This window comes from Seriola aureovittata, chromosome 20 (genome assembly GCF_021018895.1).
Source record: "Seriola aureovittata isolate HTS-2021-v1 ecotype China chromosome 20, ASM2101889v1, whole genome shotgun sequence".
In the NCBI taxonomy this organism is placed as follows: Eukaryota; Metazoa; Chordata; class Actinopteri; order Carangiformes; family Carangidae; genus Seriola; species Seriola aureovittata.
In genome coordinates this window covers 3,449,363-3,470,987 of record NC_079383.1, presented here as the reverse complement: position 1 = coordinate 3,470,987, position 21,625 = coordinate 3,449,363, and the positions used below count along the sequence as shown (strand labels likewise).

The window sequence follows — 21,625 nt, the reverse complement described above, 5'->3', positions numbered from 1 at the left end:
GTGGCATTATTTGACAGCACTTTTATTTTCATACTGTTAACACCGTATAACATAATATATAATAATTACATTTTGTATGATAAATATGTAAAGTTGCACCCACTTGTCCTCAGCCGAGCTGTGTATGGTAATTATAACAGGGAGAATCCAGCCGGGTTCATGAATGATTTAGCGCCGGGATGATCCAGGAACACATATAGGAACACTGAAATCAGCCTCAGGCAATAAGACCGCGAGTTTACATTATCACAGAATAATGTATGAATGTTTACTTTGTAATGTAATCACATCACCTCTAATCGTGTATTATCAGAGACTATTTGCGTTAAAGCACACCCTGTTGGTGTAATGAGGGAAGTGACAGGCAGGAGCATTGTTCATTTCAATGACTTCCAGTCTTGTTTAGTTAAATTTAAAGACCGATAATGTGTATGTTTTGGGATATAAAAATGATCGAAATTAGACACCATGCAGAGCTCATTGTTTAATCACGCTTTTGTCAGGAAATCATAAGGAGAAAAAAAATGACAGCTTTTGATCGGTAGTTTCAAGGCCTTTTATATTTATTCTCAAAAGCCCACATCTTAAAAAAATAAAAACTCCTGACTCTATTCACATGCTTTCCTGATAGTAAATAAATGCACCACAAAAAGGTTTCAAGTTTCAATTTATTATGTCTAGAATTAAAAATTGAGAACCGAGGCAGCAGAAAACTTGTGGAAACAGAGTGCAGCGCTGTAGGCGTTGGAAACATATGTACACACATGCTGTTGTAACCTGGACAAACTGCACAGGCACTTACACAGTCGTTTCAATGACTTCCCAACATTAAGCCATCATTAATACTTTCAGTGGTGAAGCATAATAAGCATTTGAAAAGGTTTGTTTCAGCAAAACATCTAAAACTGTTGTGACTTTATATTCTGTACAATAATAAGAGGTCATTGCCCTTGAATACAGGAAGTCAGAAGTGCTAATATGGATACGACAGAGCTGACAGAGTCAACACGAATCATCCACTTTACTACTATAAATTCAAGCATTTCCATCTCAGGCTGAATATATTAAAAATAAAACTTAACTGGTGTTTTACCAAATAAAGTAAACATAAGTGAACTCTAACTCTCGCCTGCAGCATCAGGCAAAAATAACACTTGTATCTTCCTCCTCCCTGTGCCGTTCCTGCCCTGAGCCAAAGACGCCAGTGCTGTTCCAGTGTCGAATAACATTTGAGAAGCTGATGAGTTAGTGGCTTTTTGAAATTGTTGCAGACACAGAAAAAAAAAAAATGAGTAAAAACAATACAGAACAAACATATGCAGAGAATCAGAAGTTATTGCTTCTCTCAGCTCTTATTTGCTTAACAAAAAAAACCAAAAAAAACTACAGCATCGTTTTTACCCACCAAGATGTGGTAAATACACTGCTCAGTAGCATTACAATCATCTGCACATCACAGTGTCGCTAAGAGGGAGATTATATTTTGTCCCAATCAGCCAATTCACAAGCCACAATCTGCTAAAACTGAAGGAATCCCAGATAAATACTCAAAACAAAGATGTTTTTTCATACAGAGCAGGTGTAGACCGTCCTCTTTACAATATCACCTGTACAGCAGCACAGGAGTGTCTTCATAACTAACGCATTTTAGTCGCTTGTACAGCCAGAGGCTTGAAGGCGTAGCTACAAAGTTCAGGCCATATGTGTATACACTTGTTGGAAGAATAATGCAGTGATTCCAGATGAAGCTCAGTGTTTTGGTCTTTGGCTTCATGTTGGGGGGAGGGTCTCTCAGCGTCCTCAGGAGCTGTAGGGGAGAACAGAGGAAAAGAGGTTGGATGTCAAATCTGGAAGAAAGAAACACAAGGTGTACAGCTAATCACTGAGGAAAATGATATCGGCTGTCTTAAACATGTCAGGGTGCTAATCAGAGCTGAGTAATCATGAGACATGATCTATTCTTCTCTAGCCTGTTGTTGCCTCCGCCTTTGATGCCAGCAGGCTGGTTATTCTCGATGAGGTTGGACCTGTTGACGCTGAAGTTTATGGGGGCGCCCGGCAGCTGGCCTGGTCTGATGGGCTTGGCTGGAGTGGACACAGAGCGAATAAGGGTCACATACAGGGCAAAGGTTGAAATAAGGCACAGACGTTATTCAGAGAATTTATACGATTTTATATATGATTCAATATTCTGTGAAAATTGGCTTATTTGTCTTCCCTCTGGGAGGTAGATGAGAAGCTTGAACTGCTCTCAGACCTGTGCATCATGTTTGGAGGTAGAGGCAGGAGGCAATTACCCTAGCCTAGCCTGGAAACAGTTAGCCTGGCTCTGCCCCAGTGGTGAAGGACAGCATGGCTTTCTGCTGCCGACCTACCAGCGCCAAAGCTTACATGTTGCGTCCTTTGTTTGACATGGACACCATTATTATTGCTTTGATTGCAAAAGCACTTTGTAAACTGACAATTTGTCATTTAGCCTCAAAATGCCAGGAAATCTACTTTACTACCAAATTATTATTGAACACATTCATGGTTTTATGTCACGCGTGTTCATGTGGCTCTACCCACCTATCACTGCTGAGGCTCTCCTGCCCATGTTTTTGGGCTTGTTGGCGTCCTTAATGCGCTCCATCTCCTGCTGGTACTGCTTCCGGTCGCGGGCTGCGTTCTCTTTGGCCTCCTTCAGAGCAGTCTCCAGGGCTTTGACCCGCTCAGCCGTGGCTCGCAGGCGCTTCTCCATTTTTGGAATCTCACAGCGAAGATCGGCGTTGTCCCGCACCAGCTACAGAAAGACAGACGGATGACGGAGAGAGTGAGAGGATGAAGACACAGAGCACTGAGACACACACACACACAAGCTGGTGAAAGTCGCTCTCTGTGTGTTTGCCTTTACCTGCTTGTGGACTTTGGTTAGCTGCTCCAGGTTGTTCTCCAGGAAGGAGATCTTCCGTTTCTGGGCAGCACTAACTTCTGATTCCTCGTCCATCTGAGCGTTCTGACCGGAACACAAACAAACCACTTTATTTTTAAACTTCCACAACACAAAATATTCATTTCACATGGAATGAAAAGATGAAAACACAGATGAACTAAAATGAACATATTTGTAAAATAAATAAGAGTTTGGAGGTTTTCAACTGCTAAGTAGTCAGGTATTAAATAGTGTCTGAATACTTATGTTAATGTGATATTTCAGTTTTCCTTTTTAATTCATTTGCAATTCATTTGTAATGCTAACCGCAATCCAACCCACGGCTTTTTCCTCCATATCATCCTCTCTCTCTCTCTCTCTCTCTCTCTGACTTTCCCGTCTCTCTCTTTCACAGTCGCTATCGGGATTAAGGCAAAAAACAACTTAAGAAGAAACATGCGATGAACCTGCTGGGACGCACTTTTATTCAGTGTTTCTAACTTCAAAAGTCACAATTGGTCATTTAACAACAAATCCCAGCCAGGTTCATCACTTTTTAGTGTCCCCTGCATGTGTTTTCTTACGTTGCAGTGTGTTGAGCTCACAGGGCCACCGTAGAAATGGATATGGAGACTGTACTTTGTGATACATAATTTGTTTTAAGATCTTTTTAAAAACAGTTTTTTTTTACATTGATTTCAATCAAAATTCATTCATCAATTTTGTGGATACAGCCAATTAGTCTGTATCTAAAAGAAAATCCAACACACTGTCTAAAATGAATGGAACCTAAAAGCCCCGAAACCAAAGTATCCGATTTATGTCTGAATGAAATGATAAGAAGCAGGTTTCAGATGAGTCCGACACCACAGCATCTTCTCTGTGCCTTCCAGGAAAGCTCTGCTCTGCCTCTGTTTATCTCATCACCCCCCCCCCCCCCCCCCCCCCCCCCCCCCACCCCCCCCCCACCCCCCCACCCACCCCCCCCCAGCCTGAGGGCAGGATGCGAGCGCCACTCCGAGGGCCCGGGTCCCTAATTTACAGCTGCTACCTTTGAAGAATCAGATGGCCTACTTACTGCAGACACTTTCTGTTGTGTTCCCTGGATTCATTAAAATTTCATCATGGTGCAAATTAAATGGAGTGCGGTCGGTGCATGAGCGAAATGTGGGTTTGTTCATCTCATTCCAGGTAAATGCTGCGTTTGGGGGCGACCAGAGCTCATGTGATATCATACCAGAGAGGAAATTAAATCACACACACAACCTGATAACAGGAGGACGATTGCAGTGATAATGTACCATGGTGAAAAGGAGGATACAGGATGCTGATACTGAGAGGACATTTTACCTTTTTGACTCTAGAGGACAAGTCTTGGACGAAAAGCCTCCTCAGGTTGTGGAGTGTCTGCAGCTCCCGGGCCTGTGTGGAGGTGAGGACACTCAGCTCAGGAAAAAACAAGGTCCAGGTTTTTTGAGAAATCATCTTCTGAGATCTCCGACTCCAACACAAAACAATGGTGGTGACTGGAATTTCATTCACAGCTCCACGGACAAAATTAAGAACAAGAATCTCAGAACATAATTTAGCCACCAGATGACATGATATTACATTCCCTATTGCTCATCATTTTATAGAAAGACAGATTCAGTTCCCCAACTGCAGGATGTTGGTACAGAATGAAATCTCACGTCCACATTTCCTGTGATAATTTGCAGTTATTATCATTATAGAATCATTATAGTAGAGTCATTATAGAACAGTTTTACAATTGACTGTTCAACTTGCTAAAACAGTACAGGTAAATATCTATAAAAGTTATCTGCTTGTGAAATCTCTAGATAGTTTTTTTTGTTTTTTTTGAAGGTGTGGACTCGTTTCTGATTGAGGTCCCGTACGGTAATGACTAAGACACCTATCTTACCAGAAATAGCCAGTGTACACAGTTGTTGGTCATTAACTGATCTGACATTGTTGATAACTTAAATATATATTACATACTAACAGTACACAGTATATATTAATCTTTGTAGCATAGTGTTTTTACAGTTAGTGTACAGGAACTAAACACTTAACTGTTTAATCAAGGGCAAAGGTTTGGTTTCGGAAGTGTGTGTGAAACAAAAACTAGGATATTAAAAAGGAGGATATATAATGTGTATATATATATATATATATATATACACATTATATATATATAATTAAAAGAACATCTTAACACACTCTTTGTACTGTCTTTGCTGGTGCTCTGGTCATTGAAAAGTGAAAGTAGAGGACAGTGGTTCTGGATCAAGATGTTGCAGCTGAAGTTTTGAAATGTCACTTTGTTGATTCTAAAACTAAAAAAACTCAAATTAAATTAAATCCCATTCGTTTACATTGTATTTAAAATAAAATAAAAAACCCAAATGTTCTTTTTTGTCATTTGGCTGAATTTGGCTGATCCCTTTAATCGAACACAGATCTAAAATGAAGATGCCAATAACTGACCACAGTCTCTTCAAGTCCCTTCAGGTCCTGTCTGGCCTGCTCCTGTCTGTCCTGCAGTGCCCTGCAGAATGTGAAATGGATGTCACATAATGTATATATATATATATATATATATATATATACTGTATATAAAAAGTGAAACAGGCTGAGTGTGAAGAGAAAACACAAAAGGTGGAGGCATTACGTGAGGTCTAGAATCTGGCGGCTCTTGTCCTGGTCAGCAGCTTTGAGCTTCTCGTGCTCCACCCTCAGCCTCTCCTGCTCCAGCATGACCTTCTGGTTCAGGCTGCACAGATGTCAGAAACACCATCAGTCACTTAGTCACATTCAGAGAGAGAAGTGTTTGGTGATGGCGGTGTCTTACTCCTGCAGCTCCGTGATGAGTTTCTCCTTGGTATCCAGCTCGTCTCTCAGGTTGCCGATCTGCCTCTGATGGGCCTCCCTGTGAGACTGGATCTGCTTCTCCACAGCGTCCTGAAGAAACACAAGCAAACAGCTGATCACACATTCAAGTTCCTTTTGTTTTGAGGCATGTTCAGAGCTGACGGGACGGCTTAGGCATACCTTGACTTCATTGGCCGACTGGATCTCATTCTCCTTCTCCATGGTGTTAACTTTCTCTGGAAGGAGACAGACAATTATAAACACAATGCCGGTTCATTATCTTAATGGCAGATTACAGGCCTTTGTTACAAAAGCAGAGCAGTGGTAGAAAAAGACCACATTGCAGCAATACTCATTTACAAGTAAAAGTCCAGAAAGTACAGCAATATTAACAGGAAAATGTACTTATATACTTCCTGTATGCATCAAAAGTTAAAGTACAGATTATGCCAGAAGATACAGTATGTCCTGAGTGCCCTCAGTGGCTGTGGCCCTGTCTAGGTGGTGCCACGTCAAACGAACATGTGTGCTGATAATGCTATATATATATATATATATATATATATATATATTAAATATCTAACAATGCATCATATTATCTGAATGTAACATGTGTTTAGTATGGAAAAAATCGAAGATCTGAAAAGAAACTATAGCTTTAAAACTTTGCGACATTTCCTTCTAGATTGAAAGAGAAAGTTGCACAACATGGAAATACACAAGTAAGTTGTACAACACTTGTATAAATGTAGCAACTACATGCCACAGCAGCAAAGTGACTTGTGCTCACCTTGGGCTCTGATCCTGACGATTTCCTCATTGAGACAGTCCACATTTTCCTCCAGCTGTCTCTTCTTCTGCTCCACGTTCTGCAGGCAGTCCGTCAGTGACTTGATTTTCGCTTCATACTGGACACCGGCAGGTGAAAGAGAAAGACGTGAAAATGATCAGAAAGTGTCACGTGTCATTAAGACCCACAAACTCCATCACCCGCAGAAAACCCATCATCTTGTTAAGCTGCTCTTTCATTGATAACCACACGATGTGGCATTTTAGTGAGAGGCCGCATTTGTCACCATGGTGACAGTATCCACATTAGCAGAGGTGGCAGTGAGCAGCAGTTACCTGGGAGATACGGAGCTGGCAGGCAGTCAGCTCGCTCTCCGTCTCCTCCATCTTCTGGGTGTTCTCGGCCTTGGAGCTCTCCAGCAGTTTGCTGCGCTTCACCATCGTCTTCACCTCCGACTTCATCTTGCTGATGTAGAGACGCGCCACAGTGAACTCTTCATCAATGAGACCGGTGCTCTCCTGTTGCTGAGGGGTCAGAAAAAAACTAACTTGTAAAGGCCCCAGAAGTTGTACTTTTGTCACTGTAGCAACTGTAACATCTTTCATATGAACATCTGCTTTGCATCACGGCCAATGATTGTAAGTCTGTAAAATGCAGCTCTGCAGCTCTCCCAGAACTCTGTCTCAAATGGACTGTTATTGACAATTGTTCACCTGATCATTGTCAATTGACAACTATCAGTCCAGAAAATCTTTACATGATAGAAACCAGATAATGTTTGAAAGACAGTTTTGCTTGAAAACTGATTGCTGATTAATTTTGTATTGATGGTTTGATTGATTAATTCACTAATCGTTTCAGCTCTACTGGCGACACATCTTGGCTGACTGCTTACCTCTGAGAAGTGCAGTGTGCAAAAATAGCAATAACAAACAGAAGAGTCAGTGAAGGACCAACACTCTTATGAGCAGAGAGCAGCTCTGATGTTGGGGGGGGGGTTAAATTCCCACTTAGAGCCTCGGTGCTGTACGATAACTGCCATCTACAAAACCTGTACTGTACGTTTTCACAAGAGATGCTTCACCTATCGGCCTCTTCTAGTGAGGCGTGGAGTTTAAAATAGATCGGCCATGATTCTAACGCTCTCGAAAACCATACAGCTGGTGATACACCTGAAACTCTGCAACATTAAACTGTTGTCAAACATGTGTCAGTTCACTCAGCTGGGCTTGACCTGTGTTCATAACAGCCCCCAGCTGAAGGGTTTAGTAACAGATGAAAGGAGACACTTCATAAAACGTTCAGTCGACTACTTGATTGACAGAAAGTGAAGGGACAGCGTTTTCTCATTTATCTAGTAAAAATGTTGAACATTCTCTGGCTCCAGTTCCTGATGTCAGAATTTGCTGCTTTTCTTGATTTCACGACTTTAGAAATTGAATATCTTTGGGTCTTTGTCTGTTGGTCGGACATTAATCTCCTGAAGATCTTTGAGCTCTGGGAAATATTGTGATGGGCTTTTTTCCATAATAGACTCAGAATTGTCTATAAGACACAGCATTACTAAATGAAGTAACTGACTAATTGGAGCTGAAATTAATGGATCAATCAATAGAAAATGAATTGGCAACTAGTTAAACAATTGATTATGTCTGTTTATGTCTGTTATGTTTTTATGTTTTCTTGGTCCCCATGTCTTCCATGTCACTCGTTTTGTTATTTTACCAAAAAAATGAAATAAACTAAACCCTTTGGATATAAAATGTCATCACTTTATCATTTTATTTTATAGACATTTGAGTTAATTGTGTTACAATTAGTGTAGGAATTCTTCATTTCATATTCTTTATATATTTATAGCCAAAAATGTGTTTTGTGAGGTCGCTAAGACCTTGACCTTTGACCCAGAAATTCTAATCAGTTCAGCCTTGAGTCCACATAAACATATTTGCCTAATTTGATGAAGTTCTCTCAAGGTGTTACTGAGATATCACGTTCATGAGAATGGAGAGGATGGGCCGACATCCTGAGACATAACGCCTCCGGCCACAGCCACTGCAGCCACTGCAGAGGCATAACAAAGACAGTAAACCGAAGGCAATGCACCGACATTTTAACTGCTTTGGCTGGTGTCTGACAGATCAATCAAGCCACTGAGCCTCTGCTAAATGTCAACGTTTCCCGTATATTTCTGAATTTTGAACAGTCGTCATCACCAAGACTGGTAACCTTAATGTCGTTGCTTCCCACGGCGATGCCTATCTCAGCCAGGTCTTTTAGCAATGATGACATCATCTCAGTGAACCTCTTCTTCTGGTGGATTGTCATCTCCTTCAGTTTCTGCAGTTCAGAGTCAATGGAGGCCAAGGAGCTCTGGTGGGGGAGGGGGTTATAACATAAAAGCACACAGCTTACAAAGTGCCTGTGTGTGTAATCAGTGTGTCATCATTTCCAATGGATTCTGTGGAAGCTAAAGAAAAAGTACCGATTTCTCGTTCAGCTCCTCACTGAGGGCCTCAAACTCTTGCGATTTGATCTCAACTTCCTGACTCTTCTGATCGTAGTTGACGGCCAGCTCCTCCAGGGCCTGCAGCACCTCCTTCACCTCCTCCTTAGAGGCTTCGTTCTCTGCCAGCAGCCGGTTTAGCTCCTTCTGCAGGGTGTCGTGGTCACGGCGGGAGGAAGCTAAGAGCTACACATGAAATGGTGTTCACTTTAGTTAAAAGATGAAAAGATAAAATGGCAGGTAAGTCTGAAATTCATGATAACAGCATCTACAACATGCATTTCTGTGCAGCTAAAAAAACCTCATGTGTTCAGTCTGGTAATTTTCCTCTGCTTGCTAAGGGCGAGTGACCTCTCCTGCAGAGCTACTAATGGTCTGCTATCAGCTGTCAGACTGGGCTTATGCTAACAGGAACGGCTGGAGAGCTGAGGCACAGTGGGAGAGTGGCGAGGGGAGGGGATGGGGGGGGGGCAGGGGGGGGGGGGGGGGGGGGGGGGGGGTGTCACCTCCTCCTGGTCCAACATCTGTTCATTCAGCTTCTCCACCAACTGAGACTGCTGGTTGATCTCCTCATCCTGGAGGAAGGAGAGAGGGAAAGAGAGAAATAAATCACTCATTTATTTTCACTGCAACCAAAAGCAGAAATCTGCCCTCTGCTGGCCGGGAGAAATACTACAAGTGAGAATGAAAATGTAGTGTGTATTATTATACATTATTATATTTTAACATTTAACTGTTATTAATCTGATTAATACAGCAGGCGTTTAGGATAATCTTGTTTTTTTCTTTTTTTTTTGTTTATTCAATAATTTCTATTCTCATTTTCATCAGTTTAACAACAACAACAGAAAAGGTATTATTCATCTCTATTGGTCACTATCATTAAAGGCATAAACACCTGAAGTTTTCAGAGAGGAATTTATCCATAGAAAACCAGCTCAATTATTATATATTTATATTATATAATATCTTGAGTAAGCAAAACACATTCAGTGGATCAATGCGTTTCATGTAGAACATACTAATACATTACTAGCATTGTGTTTTCATGTGAATAATGATTTGATTTTATTAGATGAGATTTATAAGGTTTGTTTTGTTCAGTCACATTTAATATTCCTGGAGACATGTACTGATGTGTTGGGAGAAGACTCACTGTCACTGTGCTGGACTCACTGTAATTAATTACTGTCACCTGTTCTGATCTGACCAATCAAAACACGCTAAAGGCATCAACACCCCAGTGTGTCTATACACTGCTACAGCTTGTTGTGCTCACACCAGCATGTGCAAAATGCTTTTTCTAGGAGGCTGTAAGATGTGTGAAGAAATGTAACCGGCTTCCTCACCTTGTCATCCAGCTGTTTGTAGAGTTTGGCCATCTCTGCCTCGCACTTCCCTTTCTCAGCGTCGGTGAGTTTGACCCCCGGCAGGGTGCTGAGGGCAGGCGTGGGTGCCGTCTTATCGTTGTTGGTTGCAGTGTCCAGGGCCTGGACCTCTGCTTTGGCCTTCTCTTTATCAAACTGTTCGTCCACCGGCACACTCTCTCCTGCGATTAACCATTTGTTGTCACGTCAACATGTTAATGGAAATCATAAGCTCTCTAGGCGTCATGGTCTCTCTCAACACGTCCTTTACAAACCCAAACAGGGACTAGTGTCTGATTCAGCTCTAACAAACTAAGACAAGAATACTGTGGCGAGTATTTCTTTCCTTTTTTTCAACTGATCCAAACCATTATAAAGCAAAGTTTTACCCTTTTTATTTACATTATGGAAGATTCCTAGCCCATATTCCCACATTTTGCTGCCTTGGTTTGAAGGGTCCTGTTGGTTCTTAAAAAGCACAGTAAGAGGAAAGGCTGGGGCATTTTAGCAATTTATAGCAAATATGTGCTATAAATAAGGAGCTACATTATCCTCAATTATTCTTAAAATACACCCAAAATCTCAGTAAGTATCAGGATGAAGACATTTTTCCACATGTGTACTGGAGTGCGTGGTCCTCACCGCCCCTCCAGCGGTTCAGCTCGGTCTCCAGCCAGGTGACAGTGTTCTTCAGAGTCTTGTTCTTCTCCTTCTCTTTCTCCCACTTGCTCTTCCACTGCTCTGCGGTCAGCTCCACATTCAGGCTCACATTGTTCTTGATGGTCTTTGCCCTGGTGAGACGGAGAGGTGAGACAAAGACAAACCTCTTCTGCATATCAACAGCCCACTTTCACTTTGGTTTCACTGCAGGGGCAAACTGACGGGGTGTGGGTTCACTCTGTTTGTCCTCATTATGACATCATCATCGGACGATATAATTTCAGTCAAATTTGTAAATTTGTGAATCATTTCTTATTTATCACAAAGACCATATTCTCAAATCTATTTTTAATTTCAATTATTGACACGTATCTGTCTGTCTTCAAGAAACATTTTAAACACATTTTAAGATGGGACCCTGAATCATCCCAAATGCTTAAGGATCCACTTTAGTTTGTATACAAACAAAAGTCAAGAGATCATTTCGACCATGCAAATGTCTCTTAAAAAAACTGTCAGAAACTTTTTAAGCTCCCTCTTAAATGGGAACTACCTAAGAAAACACGTGTTGTCAAAAACATTTGGCAACACATGCTGCAAATACTCACAGCACAACAGAAGTGTGACCAGGGGGAAACTAAAAAGTGATGAACCTGGCTGGGACTTGCTGTTTAATGACCAATTGTGACTTATGAAGCACTGAATGAAAAAGTGCATCCATTCATCACTTATCAATTTTTTGTTTTAATTCTGATAGTTTATTACCTTAATCCCACAGCATAGCCCTTAGCTGAAAAAATCTTCTTCATCTTTGAAAACCTGCTCAGCCTGAACAAGCATGTGAACACAGCTGTCCAGTCTTGTTTCTTACAGCTCAGGAGACTCAGCCCTCGATCAGCCCTATTTTACCCAGTAATAATCTGGATACATGCTTTTCTCTCCTCTCATTAGGACGACTGTAACTCTCTTTATATGTGTCTGAGCCAAGTGTTCAGACTTACTGACACCATATGTTCTCAGCCACAACCTGAGGACTAAGGGTGACTGCGCCTTCTGTGTTCGGGGCCACACTCTTTGGAGCAACTTCCCTGAGGAGATCAGACCGACAAGCTCTTCGGCCTCTTTTAAATCGCTCTTAAAAACATTATTATGTTTTTCTTACATTTTTTCTAATTTAAATGTTACTTGTAATGTATTTTATGATGCCCAGATGAGGGCATCCAGCTGAAAACATGTTCTGTAAAGTTTTTTCTTTATGTTACTGTTGTTTCTAGAGTTTTGACCACTTCAGGTTGAGCTGTACCAGAATTCCTTCCTCTGCCTCTACACAGACGAGTCCCGGCCTGTGACCTCACATAAACATGACTCCCATGATCTCCATGTAGTCTGATATACAGTGTGTGTGTGTGTGTGTGTGTGTGTGTGTGTGTGTGTGTGTGTGTGTGTGTGTGTGTGTGTGTGTGCACCTTTGTCCAAACTGCAGTGTAGTCTTGGTCTCTGCATCATTGTAAGCGGAGGGGGAGCAGCAGATGACCATGGTGGTCCGACAGTTCCCTCCTAAGGAGTCCTGCAGGATCCTGGTCATCTTACTGTCTCTGTAGGGAATATAAGACTGACAGAGGACTTATATTAGAGTCCACTATGTCGACATAGTATTTCTACTGAGATCATTTATTAATAGCCTTCGATATTTCAGTTACAGTGTGGCATCATTTTTTATTACACTTTCATCAGAGTTTTAAATATATATACATGAAACTCTGCCCTTATTAATAAATGGGGCACAGTTATGACTAATATCTCTAAAAACTGAACACCCCCACCCTGGAGGTGAGGACTGCCTCACCGAGCCCTCTGCCAGAGCTGAGATGACGATTCCCAGTGAAGACAGGGACTTGTTGATCATCTTGGCTTCGTCCAGCACTGTGCCCTCTGCTCCAGTCTTACCCACCTTTCAAACACAAACACACACAGGGGAGTTAACCCTCATAACACTGCTGGAAACACACTATCACAAACACTGTTATATATATTACAGGATCACTCTTCTTTTTTTTAAATGTATTTTATTTCTGAAAATGTTTCATCTGGCAGTCGTGCCCCCCCACCCATGCCCATGCCTAAAGGCTTGTTGTTGCTGGTTGTTAATATAGAGATCCTTAATAGGCCCCTCTCTGACCAGGGAGCAAAAACTGCCTCCATCAAGCCTTAGAAGCTTAAAAGACGGGTTGTGACACGCAGGAGCATAAATGGACAACTGTGAAAGATTCAGCGACCCCCCTGATCCCTGATCTGCCTCACAACCTTAAATGAAATGCGCAAAGCAAAGTCCTCCTTCAGCTGATTGACGGGTATATTAGAGTTAGAAAATAAAATGGCCCTTAAGGATGCCCCGACATGTGATGCTGCCTTCCAGTACTCTCTCTCTCTCTCTCGCTCTCTCTCTCTCTCTCTCTCTCTAACTGGAATGGAGATTAATCTTCATGAAGCATGATTTCAGGAAACCCACGCTCTGGCATTACAAGCCCAGTAATAATGTCGAAAACAGGATCACTCTTCTGAACAACTAATCTGCTCGTGATTCTCTAAAAACAGGTGAATAACAAACTAGCAAAGATGATGATGAATGATCATTCAACAACAGGAGAGAGGAGGAGATTAATGAGAGAAAGTTATAAAAAGCATGTTAATGGCTTTACTGCAGCTTAGTGTTATCCTCAGCTTATTAATGTCTTATAGTGATGGACAGATTACTGTAGTGCCCCCTGCTGACAGGAAGCAGCAACAGCAGGAGTCTGCACAGTCAAACACACTGCGCCACTAGAGGCACTGAAGCAAAGACTGTAAGGGTCCTTCATATCTAGACAGTAAACTGTGAAGGAAGTGGGTGTGTGTGTGTGTGTGTGTGTGTGTGTGTGTGTGAGAGAGAGAGGTACTTTTTCACTCCCAGCCAGATCGACGAGGTAAAGTTTGCCAGTGAGTTTCTGCTCGGTCTGAGTGTTTTCCTGCTTGATGTTGATGAGGAAGATGCTGTGACTTCTGGAACTGTGCTCGTTCATGTCTGAGACACACATATGCGCACACACACAAACACACAAACACAGAAACACAATCAACCACTGTGCTAGTCATAAAAATGAGCAAAACAAATGTGCAGTAACAATTATTCTTCAGTTAATTACAACCTGCCAGAATAAAGAATATTTCCAGTAGAAATCCACTTTTATATTAATATCTATGGACATTATATAGTGTGTATCAATATGAGTCCATCCCAGGCCACCGTCACACAAACCATCAGACTGTTAATGTTGTTGGCTAACCCTACTGGTTGATGTAACGGGTACCAGACTAGTTATTTATTTGGCCACTACGTTCATCTGGAAAGTTACCAGATTACAAAATCTAAACATTAGTGACTGAGCCATTAAATTATTTTTTACAACCATTTTAGCGATTGAATGTTATTACAGGAGAAAGTGGAGGCTGCATGTGGACTACCTGTCTGTTAGGCTGAAACTTACTCTTATTTCCCTGGTTTTACTTTCCCTCAAAGTTTTTTAATTCTCCTAAAATTGCTCTGTATTGGTTTTTATACACATAATTGTTTTAATTGTTTCATCGGTTTTTCTATGCCTCCGCACCGACGACAACCAGAGCCGGAGGCGTGTTGTTTTCCAGTTGTCCGACCGGTCGTGGACACGATATCTCATAATGCCTTGACAGATTTGATTCATATTTGGCACAAACATTCACTTGGAGTCAAGCACAAACTGATTAGACTTTGGGGGTCAAAGGTCAAGGGCATGGTGACCTCAGAAAAAACATTACTCAAGACTTTACACATCAATTATGACAAAATTTCACACAAATGGTTCATATTTATATGACTCTGGATAAACAGGGATGTAACCTGGAACTAGTCTGAGTGATGAGGAGGTGATGCTAGTTTCTCTTTCAAATCTATTGAGTTTATTGATTCTATTCAATTGCTGCTTTTGTTAAGCACTTTGTAGCAGATTTTGAAAAGTGCTCTATAAAGATAATTATTATCATTACATATTATTATTACAGTCATAGCAGATGTAGGCTATAGACATGTCAATAAGTTAATTAAACATTATGTGAATGGCAGAAGTTTTCCAGTGCTCTCTCTCTCTCTCTGTCTCTCTCTCTCTCTCTCTCTGAACAAGGGTAAATAAAACTCACATGACTGCTTTGCGGTAACATCTTTTTACTTTCCCGACCGCTCATCAATTATTGATGGTTATTATCAAAGGGGAAACTGGAAACACTGGGAAACATCCCAGTGGCCTGACAGCTCTGTATTATGCACCAGGCCTAATTTCACCCCCGTTTCCTTTCGTCTTGGGTTCTGTGTGGAGCACAGATCTCTCTTTGGCTGATGGGGAGTCTGGCCACAGTCAGGAGACTCAGTGAGACTGAACCCATGAGAGGCGCTCAGTGTGAGAACTCACTTGTGACAGCCACGCTTCTGTTGTTTTTGCCTTCGTCTATGGCGTCCATGACCTCCTGAGGACTGCACACAAAACGCTCAGTACACCCCTGAGGACACACACACATCACAAGGAGACGCTGTGTTCAACAGCCCCAGCAGCAGGACGACTTCACAGAGAAACAATTATCAGCAGAGCAGGCCATGACATACTCTCTCTTCATTCCCAAATCTCATTATATAAAAACCTGTAGCTGAATACAATATGAAATCTTAAAAATATACATTTTATTCAACATGAATTGCAACAATTGCACTAAGAACATACAGTGTACCTTCATTAATCCTGTAGATTATAGTTGAATTGTTGTTCTGATCTTTCATACCATTCGTAGCTAATGCATTACAAGCAGCTGGGACAAGCTTGTGACTGTGGGATTATGGAACAGAAACAACCTAAAAATAAACCATCTTATCATAAAATGAAATCTCCACATGTCTCACCTTCACAAAGGGCACCCTGTTTTTATCCTCATGTACAGAAAGGTTGGTCTTCGTAACTGTGGAGGAAAAGGAAAAGTAAAGATCGTGTCTGAATGAAACACGTTTGTATCAGAGTCTGATTAATAACCAGCCACAGAAGAGAGTCGCATACCATCCAACAGGTCCCTGATTTTGTCCAAATAAATTTCAAAGTATGAAACCTGTGAAGCAGAAGCCCCGGATGAGACTTTACCAACATAATGCCATTTAAAAGCATCCGAGTGCCAGAATAAGACAGGAAACATACTTTGATATGAAACTCCAGGTTCTCATCCATGGAGTAAATGTAGTTGAAGATGTCTTGAACAATTCGGGGAATGATTCCCATCATATCTTCATCATGGAGTTTCCCCTTCAGGAGACAATTAAGAAAAATAGTATAAATAAAACAGCACACTTTTTACAGTGGAAAATACAACAGAATTACATTACCTCCATTGTGTGTGTTTTGCCAGAGGACGTCTGCCCATAGGCAAATATCGTCCCGTTGTATCCCTCCAGAACATCTGTATACAGCAACACAAAGATAGTATTGAGGCTTGGGCAGGTGCGCCCGGGGTTTTAGTGTGTGAGTCTTTGTCTGGATTCTGCTGCACAGCTCACCTTTGACAATCTGCTGAGCCACAGCATTGTAGAACTGCACCTGAGTTGTGTTGGACTGGAATACACGGTCGAAGTAGTACGGTTTACCCTGCGAAGAAGTAGAAGAAGAAGAAGAAGAGGAGGAGGCACTGATCGTAAAGAAGTTCCATACTGCCACACAGCAAAGAAAAGGCCCAATTAACTCTTCTGCATGTTACCAGGATATTCAGTTGTGGTTGAACAACAGGACGTCCTATATGAACCTCTGACCTTCAGAATAAGAGAGGTGTGTGTGTGTGTGTGTGTGTGGGGGGGGGGGGGGGGGGGGGGGTCTGGCTTATCATGAAACTTTAAAAGAAGAAATGACGTCTTACAAAAGCTGAATTCATTGGCAATAAAATGCAGCCTTGTTCAGTTCAATACACCGAGACATTTTGACCAGCAGCTTACTGTGGCTAATGTTAGCTCACATTAGCTATTTCAGCAGCCATTGCTGTGTATGACCCTCCTCTACGTGTGATACTGTATGTATTTTTTTGGTAGGCACAGGGGCTGCAGTTTAGCTAACGTTACATTGCATTACAGTAACTACAGCAAATCTAATATTATAATTATTACACACAGTAGCAATCAGGGAGTGTTGGTAACTCTTCATTTGTTCATTTACTTCAAGTCTTTCTTTCTTTAGCACGACACTCAAAATTCACATATACAGAGAGAGAAATACACAGGTTTTGGTTTGATGCACACACTGAGTTAACTTTCTTTGTCAATTTCACTGTATTCATTTCTTAAAGTTAAGTTCTTTGTCATGACGTTAATTCAGTTTTCTTTGAGTTACCAGTTCCTGGGGTTCCTGGTTGTGAGTTTAGGTCTGTTGTGTCGACTTCTTTTATGGGCCCAGAATTATGGTTTGAAGTACTTTTACCTTTTTGTAAATAAAAATTGGACATTATTTTTCCAAAAATGACCTGTGTCTCTCTGGTCTATCAGCTCGGTCCCCGACAAAAACTATAATCACAGAATTATAATTCCCTGCTTTTATTTCTAAAGTCAGATGCATATTCCCAGTGTCTTCAATAAACCGTGCACACAGTTTATTTGAATGTTCAGCGTCCTGTGCACATGGATTTCTAGGCCAAAACTGTTTCAAGCATTTGTCCCAAAAAGAGTTTGAAATAAGCATCTTCAAATTAAAGTTTGATTTTAAATCCAAAGTCCTCGAGAACAGAGCAAACACAACAAAAAATGTCTTCATGAATCTAAAAAGCAAACGGCCTGCTGACGAAACCATCACAAAACACTTCAGACAGCTCCTTCAGTATGACACAACACACATGTTGTGAAGACGCCATAAGATTATGCTTAAACTGTTCAATCAAACACATCTCAGCTGCTGACTGACACAACACTGTCCAGGGCACAGCTCAACACAGTTTGCACATGTTTGTTCAAACAAAGGGAACACATGAAATCAAAAAGGAAACACACAAGAGTAAAATTAGTGTGTCGGAAAAAGGCAAACCGAGACGATAACACATGTCATATGGGGGAACAGACGAGTCAATTGTTCCTTTTTAGGAGATATATGAGATGTCAGGGGAAACACAGCTCCAACTGAAATAAGCATTGACACGTGTGTTTTATTACAATGTGCTACACACAACAGAACAACAGGAAGAAGTCTGTCATAGAGGATGATGTCACACAAGTCCTTCACATGCAGCTACATGGACTTGAGCCAAAGGGATTTAAATGCCGGTCAATGACACGGAACACAAACACAGGTACAGACTGTGATTGTTAGGCCGATCATTCATAACTGGGTCATCATATCGGTGCAGTGCTCTTATGACTGCCCAGTAGAATAAATCCTTATACTGTAGTTACCAAAATAAGAGACGAGATACAAAAGCTGTACAGCAAATTAAATTCCCTAAAGCACCATTATCTTCCATTTATCACAGAATTTATCTCAAAGCAACAAATCACCAGACCACTGCTGCCTGCCACACCGGCAACATGTTGATGCCACTGACTCAGCAGCAGTGATCTGCAGCTCACTGGTAGTGTGAGATAAACCAGTCAGTCTGTTATTGCTGGACACTCTTGTTATTAGGTTACTTCATGGCACTGGGTTGAGATGGGTAGAGTTAGGCTTGGGCGATATCCAAATATTTATATCTCAATACAGTCCAGCCCAAATATCACGATACACAATATTATCATGAGGGGGATTTAAAAGAAAAATATAGTTATATTATTGTATTCACATTTCTCCTCGTGAGACAACTGGTTATGAGCAGGCCTGTGACTCTGGATCAGCGCCTTTAAACAAAGCAGCCTTTCATTCTTTTCATTTTAAATGCTCATGATCATCAGGGGTTATAGTTTGAAGGGAGTGATATATTCCATTAATTAATCTGATGCTACAAGCCATAACAGTCACCAACCTGCCACATGTTGTATCAAACAAGCTGAGCTAGCCTCCATAAACTTCAGAGTAAAAATGGCTAACCAAAAAAAAAGAAAAAGACATACATTATATTTGACAAGTCACAAATATGATGATACTGAAATATATAATATTATAATAATAATATAATATTCACAGACAAAATATTAGTTTTGTGCCAAAATATTGCAGCACAGTTTCCCCTTGTACAAACAAACTATGTAGGCTGAATATATAGTTTTACAGACTTTATCTTTTAAAAGTCTTATAAGGTCAGCTCACTGTTTAACTGTGTTCACAGACAAACAAACCTTCAGCACATAAGACGTATGTAAACTTAGATTAAGCTATTACTTAACATTGCTCTCTGATCTGATCTAATTCAGTTTTAATACCAGGGCCACCATTTTTTATATGTGGGTGTGCCTTCACGTTTTACCTCTATGATGCAGCAGAATGGACTTGCACTTGTTGGAAACTAATTCACCTTAATTCTGAAAATGATTTGTGTTTCCAGTGAAGTCTTATTCAGTTGTCTTCTATTATGAAATACAGTGAAACAGTGATTCAGTCTCAGTGCAAGAGTCAGAGTGCTCTTTGTCTTATATATAGAAAAAGGGTATAATGAAGACTTTAATATTCTGTACTGTTGTAAAACCACAGTTACAGTATGTTGAGAAAAAAGAGCTGAAACATGCTGAGATTTCAGGTTGTGCAGACTGGCTGAAATGACATTGATTAGCCTAACAACCACTACACTACACTATTTGTATAGGTGTAAAACACATGTATTAAAAGAGGGAGACTGAAACTGCACATGTATGTATAGGGCCCTAGTTTAAGTGCTATGCCAGCTGCTCAATCTGCCTCACAGTATTACCATGCTAGCAAAATTGTAACATCATGCAAATACATTAGCATGATAAGGCTAGCATTCAGTTTACAGTAACCATGAGGCTGTCAAGGTGAGACTTGAGTAGCTTAAACCTGGCACCAACCCGCTGCCAACGCTCAGGAGAACTTCGTGCGTAAAAGCGCAAAAGACATCCAGGAGAGCTCCGTTACGCACGGCTTTACCATCCCCCTGGAAAATCTCAAAACCTTGAGCTACACCTCAATGAAGGCACACGAGTTCTCAAATACAGTGTAATATGAATAAACTTTGTAGGAAGCTGGAGGAACACAGGAGAGGAGCTGATGGTGTCATCACTCGATACTTTCTTTGCAGTTCAAGTGATTCCTGGTGGTTCAGAAAATGTGTTGAACCTTATTTGTTGTGGGTTTTTGTTGATCAGTAAAGTCACATTAACTTGTCAGAATTTTGCATGAAGTTTGGTGCTGTGTTCCACGTATTTACCCGCGGGTTCAAACAGTGACATTTAAACTTTTTGTTTAAATGAGTTGTCTTCAAAAGAAGCAGTTTGAAGCCAGACAACAACATCCTGTATATTCACATCATAATTCATACAGATACACATTTATTGATTATTCTCTGCAATAGTGACTTTCCCTGAATGAAAAATGGAACAAGTGAGGCGCTGAGTTCAGTTTATCGTCTGATCCCAGTTGGTGAAAGGTGCAACACACTCACCGCCATCAGCACACAGTCCTCCCCCTTAAACTTCGGGATGTACTGGTCTCCCCGCGCCAGTTCCGAGCTGTTTAGAGGCCTGAAACGGCACACCACCTTGATCGTAGTCGGCGCCGGGTCCGCCATCTCCGCCGCTGTGTTCGGATGGAGCGCTCCGTCCTCCCTTTACAGCCACACACACACCACACTAAACCAGCAGGGAGCCACAGGGAGCCACAGGGAGGCCGCGCCCCTAACAGAGACGGCGCACAGCTGCTAGTCCTCAAGAAAATATTCACACCATCAAATTAGCAGGTAAACATCTCCACTAAAATGTTAGTAATCAGACTTCCTGTGTAAAGGGAAGCACAATCAAACGTGAGGCTTCCAAATAAAGTTCAAAATAAAACTATTAAAAAGATGCTACAAATTTGCATTTTTTACATAAATTCCCCGTGAGTTTCTTGAAAACCAATGCACTGTAATGCAGATGCAAACCCACGTTCAGCTACTGACGAAATAAGAAACGATGCAGAACTTTAAAAAATCATGAGTCTCTAAGAAAAAAATATCTCTGTTTCGTTAAAGCTGTGAGAGGGCGGGACTAAAGAACAGTCAAAGTGCATGTGATGTGAACGGAATAGTCGAATAGTCACACAAGAGTTTTCAGAACCTGAGAAACTGTTGATAAGTGTAGGCAAAGCTCTTCCTGCTTGTCCTGTCCGGAGAGGTCAGAGGTCAAGGTTGAGCGACAGATTTAATAGCAGCTTTTACAGTAACAGATTCTATTTTTACCTGTAGTTTCCTCTGTGAAGTGTTTCATTAGTCTGTGAATCAAGTATTGGAGGAGGAAAGACTGAATATGTGTTCTTCAGATTATTTAAAGTGATTCGTTCAATCTGAATCATTGG

The 21,625-nt window shown here is 41.2% G+C and overlaps 1 protein-coding gene across 2 annotated transcripts; it reads right to left on the bottom strand.

Annotated features, from left to right (window-relative positions):
- Window positions 1–650: 650 nt before the first annotated feature.
- Window positions 651–21,209, bottom strand: LOC130160919 (kinesin-1 heavy chain-like). 2 transcript variants are annotated; one of them, XM_056363713.1, is made up of 26 exons: window positions 20,736–21,209; window positions 16,711–16,798; window positions 16,540–16,613; window positions 16,355–16,459; window positions 16,220–16,268; window positions 16,069–16,124; window positions 15,587–15,674; window positions 14,045–14,169; window positions 12,955–13,059; window positions 12,575–12,720; window positions 11,091–11,239; window positions 10,431–10,630; window positions 9,588–9,656; window positions 9,061–9,267; window positions 8,805–8,948; window positions 6,911–7,099; window positions 6,576–6,693; window positions 5,966–6,021; window positions 5,766–5,875; window positions 5,586–5,687; window positions 5,402–5,462; window positions 4,262–4,333; window positions 2,894–2,995; window positions 2,569–2,782; window positions 1,971–2,085; window positions 651–1,807 (listed from the first exon to the last, which is right to left on the bottom strand). In XM_056363713.1, the coding sequence occupies exons 1-26, from the start codon at window positions 20,859–20,861 to the stop codon at window positions 1,801–1,803; spliced, it is 2,877 nt and encodes a 958-aa protein (XP_056219688.1). In that variant the 5' UTR covers window positions 20,862–21,209; the 3' UTR covers window positions 651–1,800. The 2 variants fall into 2 exon arrangements, with proteins under 2 accessions (XP_056219688.1, XP_056219687.1); XM_056363712.1 differs by having other exon boundaries at window positions 651–2,085.
- Window positions 21,210–21,625: the final 416 nt, after the last annotated feature.

What these genes read in the sequence shown, in the direction of transcription:
- LOC130160919 (XM_056363712.1), bottom strand. Translation starts at nt 20,861, where the DNA reads ATGGCGGACCCGGCGCCGACTACGATCAAGGTGGTGTGCCGTTTCAGG. An exon ending in ACAAACAGCTGGATGACAAG is followed by an intron (nt 9,657 to 10,430) that starts GTGAGGAAGCCG and finishes TCCTTCCTCCAG; the next exon opens with GATGAGGAGATCAACCAGCA. An exon ending in TGTCCTCTAGAGTCAAAAAG is followed by an intron (nt 2,996 to 4,261) that starts GTAAAATGTCCT and finishes TGTTCCGGTCAG; the next exon opens with AACGCTCAGATGGACGAGGA.